The 6,000-nt window shown below is 49.0% G+C and overlaps 1 protein-coding gene across 2 annotated transcripts in view; it reads left to right on the top strand.

The window, feature by feature from the left end:
- Positions 1-2,605: 2,605 nt before the first annotated feature.
- TUBGCP3 (tubulin gamma complex associated protein 3) overlaps positions 2,606-6,000 on the top strand; it is a 94,030-nt gene continuing 90,635 nt past the window's right edge. For both annotated transcript variants that reach the window (XR_004030216.1, XM_030813711.1), the window contains exon 1: positions 2,606-2,887. Coding sequence is in view for 1 of the 2 variants with exons in the window: in XM_030813711.1 (XP_030669571.1) it covers positions 2,812-2,887 (76 nt within the window). In the remaining variant the exon portion in view is untranslated. The remainder of the gene's footprint in view (positions 2,888-6,000) is intronic.

The raw sequence follows: 6,000 nt of genomic DNA, 5'->3' as shown, positions 1-6,000 counted from the left end.
ATTTTACTTATCGTCAAGGCTGCTGCTCTTCTGCATGGAAATGCTTCTACCCGTGGTGGTGGGCGCCTGTAGTCCCAGCTACTCGGAGAGGCTGAGGCAGGAGAATGGCGTGAACCCGGGAGGTGGAGCTTGCAGTGAGCCGAGATCGCGCCACTGCACTCCAGCCTGGGCGACAGAGCAAGTCTCAAAAAAAAAAAAAAAAAAAAAAAAAAAGAAAAGAAAATACACAAACCATCACTAGGATGTGCCTGTATCTTTGTGATGGTGGTAGGTGAAAAAATCTAGCTGCCATACCTCGAAAGGGCCTTCTGGTAAAGGAAAACGACCTGGAGAACTGGGTCAAGGTTTCCTTGCATTATATTCTGGGAAGACAGCAGTGACTGTATACCTATGAGCAACAGTTGGAGAAGGTTTCTGATGACATTGTTCTCCTCAAGAAATCAATAATGTTATCAGGGCTCCAATGAGTTACATCGTGTATGCACGTTAAGAAAGATGGCTGGGCCAGGCGCGGTGGCTCACGCCTGTAATCCCAGCACTTTGTGAGGCCGAGGTGGTTGGATCAGGAGGTCAGGAGATCAAGACCATTCTGGCTAACATGGTGAAACCCCGTCTCTACTAAAAATACAAAAAATTAGCTGGGCGTGGTGGCGGACACCCATAGTCCCAGCCACTCAGGAGGCTGAGGCAGGAGAATTGCGTGAACCCGGGAGGCGGAGTTCGCAGTGAGCCGAGATCATGCCATTGTACTCCAGCCTGGGCAAGAGACCGAGACTCCGTCTGAGAAAAAAAAAGAAAAAAAAAGAGAAAGATGGTTGTAACTTAGTCGGAAGTATGAGTAGACCATTTGGTCACCACCGTACATCAGTCTCAGAAGAGTATGTACCACTTTTGTTTCCCAATTTTCTCATCCTGTTTTTGGAGATTTGGATTGAGCTAATTTTACATAAAAATCTAACTTCCTTAAAGGCCAAAATGGTTTGATCTTTTCGTTCAGATATGTTTATGGCCACCCTGTTTGCTATACTACCTGCTAACTAGCTTATCTTGCTTTTTTGAGTGTCTTTGAATGGCCTGGAATCTTGATAATGGCTAATGATTTTGGCAATAGTATGGCTTGCCATAATTCTGAAACAAGGCACCCATTTTTTTGTGGGCTGACTAGAAAGGGTTAAAAATCCTCTTTGTCTCCATAGCATTCCAAAGGTATGAGCTACTCTGTAAGCATACCTGCTATTGGTATGAAGATTAGCAGTTATTCCTTTTGCCAACTGACAGGCTCTACTTAATGCTATTAACTTTGCTTGTTGACATGATTGTTCCTGGAAGACAAACACTTGCTATTTCCTTGGGCAAAGAGGCTATGGCATAACCAGTGTAATACCTTCCAGCTGCATCCTTTAAGTAAGAGCCATCTGTAAACCAAATAACATCAGCGTTAGTGAGGGGGGTTTCTTGCATGCATGTCTGTCCTAGGAGAGAGCTGGTCAGGTAAGATGATGCAGTCATGCAGCGTTTCAGCTGAAGGTGGGGGAGAGGTTGGCAGGATTTAGATGACATCTGGATATTGTAGTACGGGGCTGAGAGAATAACTTCATAAGAAGCCAGTTACTAACTGATAGCGTTGAGTGTAGTGTAAGTTTAGAAGTGCTTCCACAGAATGCGGGTCGAAGGCAGTGAGGGGTGAATGCATCCTTGGTGTTTTGGTTGCTCTTGCAGAGCTGTGATGTTGTTGCATCACGCAAGGAGACAGTCCTTTAGCTGCAGGGTCTAGTTGTTGACTGTAATACCCTACAAGTCTGCTTTGTCTCCATGTTTTTGAGTCAGAACGCCAACAAACGTTTTACTTGCTAACAATTCTGCAACCCGAGCTGGACCCAGGCCCGACGGGCTTTGCAGACAGTCACGTGTGTGGCTGGCCTCAGCTGGGATGTTGGGATAGCTAGGTTGTCCTCCCTCTTCCATTTCATAGGATCTCGGGATCTCTTTCCATCATTTTTCCTTCAGGAAGTTGGCCTTTTAACATGGTAGCTCACGGCTCCCAAGCGTGCAACCATGTGTAAGCTTTAAAGATTGCACTGAAGTTAGCTTGGTGTAATTGTCTGCTTATCGATCTTTTTCTCGGCAGGTCTCCTGTTCTCTCACTCCGTACGTGATTTTTTTTCCCAGGACGTCCCAGTTACCCGGGCCTGGGGGAGCGGCCTGCGCGGCAGTGCGAGGTCCGGCCTCAGCAGGGCGCCTGTTGGATAGCGTAGCAGGTGAACTGCCAACTACACGTTAACAATCATAACCCCCAGCACCCTTCAAACAAGCTTCTTTTTTTTCTTTTTTAAACAGGCTTCTTTCATCAGAAGTGTGAATCAAACCAATGCCGTTAACACACACAACCCCACACCCAATTATGGCTTTTATGGTGCTACCGGCCACCAAGTGCCCTCCAAGCAAGCCCGTCACGCTCGCGACTCCGGGGCCGCTCTGTCCGCGCAGCTCGAGGGCCTTGGGCCACCTGTCGCCCGGAACTTTCTCGGCCGGCCGGGCAGCAGCCGGGGGAATGCATCGGGCAGGGCCGGGAACGCTTAGGCAGCCGCACGCGCGGCCGCGGCGCAGGGAAGAAGCGGGGCATTGTGGGAAGCGCCCGCGCTTTCGGCGGGTTCCGTTAAAATGGCGCCCTGGTGGCCGGCGGCGCCCGCGCCTTAGCCTGTCAGGAGCCGAGAGCTTGCGGGGCGCAAGGAGGGCGCGGGCCGCGGGCCGCGGTCCCTGCGCGTGCGGCGGCGGCTCTGCCCGGACCCCCGTGCACGGTTCCGGGCGAGGATGGCGACCCCGGACCAGAAGTCGCCGAACGTTCTGCTTCAGAACCTGTGCTGCAGGATTCTGGGCAGGAGCGAAGGTAGAGTGGCCGGGCGACGCGGGGCCCGCAGACCCGTCCGGGGGGCTGCTCCCTGCGCGTGCAGCCCTAATACGTTCCGGGGCTGGAGGGACGAGGATGCAGGGCCGGGGCAGAGGGTTGGGGGACTGGCCGAGGACGTGGGGCCCGAACGAGGGAGCGGAGGGCTGGGGTTCGGGGGTCAGGGAGCCAGGGAGGAGAGCGGAGGGCTGGGGGCCGGGACGGGGGCGGAGGGAGTGGAGAGGCCGAGGCCGGGGCGAGAACGCCGGGCCCTGGCCCGAGCCCGAGCCGGAGCGGGCTGAGTCACCGCTCACTCCGCGCGCGGGTCCGTCAGTGAGGACGGGAGGAATGCCAGCTCGCCAATTTATCCCCCTTCTCTGGTGTCATGCGCCGGGGGAGGGCGCCTCTGCGCGCCTTTGGGTTCATCCTGTGTGGGGTGGAGAGAGCCGCTGCGCCGCGGAGGAGGATGCGGGGTGCTGGAGTGTCACATCATAGTCCCTTTTCTTTAGGAAAGTTTAACAGCCTTTAGTATTATGGGAAGGGGGTGTTAACGACTATAACGGCCATATTTTCCTACTGTTTAAAGGGTTGAAGGTTGGATTTGATATAAAACTATTCTGGGAAAGTTCACATGGCGAATATTGTTACCAATAAGCAAAACTAATCCTATACAGTAGGTAGGTAGCCGAGGTACTTTGAAAGAAATGGTACAGGATGCCATTTCTTGCTCCTTGTTTTGGCGAGGAGAGAGTGAGGATGGACCATGAGGGAATTTTCTGAGTAATGGAAGCAACTGAGTTACGTCTTAAGCACCAAAATGTGGAAAAGAACTTATTCAGTTTTTGAAGGAAGACTTCAAAGTTACATTTAAGGTACTGAGAATGCATTCTGACCTTTCATGCTTCATGACAATTACTGTACATAATTCACTGGATGTTCTATGATAATCTTGGGGCAATCATGAATGATTTTGTGTCACTATTAAATGAATGGGTTCACACGATTCTTGCTACGTCTTGTAAAGTTTGATTCTATCACTTTATTTATCTAAGAAATCTTTGAGGACAACCCCGTCCTCAAAGTTCCCCCCAGGAACTGCGCTAAGTGCTGGTGATGCAGATGCACAAGTCATTCCTCCCAACCCACAGATCTGACAGACACTCTAGTGGAAGAGACAGATGATGAACCAGCCATGTTAATTAGCAATAAGTACTGTGGTGAAAAAGTAGGGTAAAGGAATAGAGAGAGAAGAGGCAAGTGAGGGAAAGCCTCTGAGATATTTAAAGAGACCTGAATGGAGTAAGGGAGAGCCTTTTGAACATCTGGGGAAGGTTCTGAGTAGAGAGAACCAATGAAAAGGTCTTGAGGTATGAGCATGGCCTGCCCTCGTTTGTTTTTGTCATTAGCACACTGAGTTTCCTATGTTTCATGTTCCTCATCATAGGGGGAATCAGATAAAACTAAGATTGTAGGCCGGGCGCGGTGGCTCACGCCTGTAATCCCAGCACTTTGGGAGGCCGAGACGGGCGGATCACGAGGTCAGGAGATCGAGACCATCCTGGCTAACACGGTGAAACCCTGTCTCTACTAAAAAAAATACAAAAAATTAGCCAGGCGCGGTGGCAGGCGCCTGTAGTCCCACCTACTCGGGAGGCTGAGGCAGGAGAATGGCGTGAACCTGGGAGGCAGAGCTTGCAGTGAGCCGAGATCGTGCCACTGCACTCCAGCCTGGGCGACAGAGCGAGATTCCGTCTCAAAAAAAAAAAAACAAAAAAAAACTAAGATTATTAGGACTTACCCACCTTAATGTCAGTGTTTTCCTTATACCAGTCGTTCCAGAGTTTTTTGTTCTAGGGATAAACCACACATTCATACATTCCCATTGTCATAATTGGATTTTGAAATTCATTCATCATGAGATAGAATGATATTTCTCAACTTAAAAACTTTTTTTTTCTTTTTGAGACGGAGTCTCACTCTGGTCACCCAGGCTGGAGTGCAGTGGTGTGATCTCGGCTCACTGCCAGCTCCACCTTCCAGGTTCACACCATTCTCCTGCCTCAGCCTCCCAAGTAGCTGGGACTACAGGCGCCCACCACCACGCCCGGCTAATTTTTTGTATTTTTAGTAGAGACTGGGTTTCACTGTGTTAGCCAGGATGGTTTCAATCTCCTGACCTCCTGATCTGCCTGCCCCGGCCTCCCAAAGTGCTGGGATTACAGGCGTGAGCCACCACGCCCGGCCAAAAACTTTTTTTTTTTACATTGAAGATTCTTTGATATAAAAGTTTTGTCCCTTTTGAGAGATTGAAAAGCTTCTTTTCTGCAAAATTCTGTATCCTACTATCTTCCCATTTAGAACTGTGTCTAAATTAAAAGTGGGCCCTCAAGATCCTGACAGGGTCCTCTCTGAATAATTAATTAATTAATTAATTTGAGATGGAGTCTTGCTCTATCACCTAGGCTGGAGTGCAGTGGCGTGATTTGGGCTCACTGCAACCTCTGCCTCCTTCAAGTGATTCTCCTGCGTCAGCCCCCCGAGTAGGTGGGATTACAGGCATATGCTAGCACTCCTGGCTAATTTTTGTATTTTTAGTAGAGGTGGGGTTTCACCATGTGGCCAGGCTGGTCTCGAACTCCTGACCTCAAGTGATCCCCCCCCCCGCCCCCCCCCGCCGCTTGGCCTCCCATCCCAAAGCGCTGGGATTACAGGCACGAGCCACTGCGCCCTGCCCTCTCTGAATAAATTATGTCATGAAGTCCATTAAAGGTGATGCTCTTTTTGCTATGTTCTAGATAGCTAGGATTGTCAAGCATTTATGATACAATTTTAAATTATGCTGCTATTTACTGAAGAATTTATAAATAGTAGCTTACCTTGTTCTTTCATTTGTTATACCTTAGTGAGCAAAGGAGCAATATTAATTACCACCTTTACAATATTTGATGTTAAAAAATTTGATTAGTGGGCATTTTATCTGGTAACTCCATAGAATATTTGATTAATTACCTTATTCTTTGATGACGTTACTAACAATTGGCCTTATGCTTTTGTAATACATTGCTTTTTTAGTACTATGAAATCAAGGCATAATAGGTACTTGTTACTTTTAATAA

Source organism: Nomascus leucogenys, chromosome 5 (assembly GCF_006542625.1).
Source record: "Nomascus leucogenys isolate Asia chromosome 5, Asia_NLE_v1, whole genome shotgun sequence".
NCBI classification, from domain to species: Eukaryota; Metazoa; Chordata; class Mammalia; order Primates; family Hylobatidae; genus Nomascus; species Nomascus leucogenys.
The sequence above is the reverse complement of the archived record's forward strand: the minus strand, read 5'-3'. Positions and strand labels throughout refer to the sequence as shown.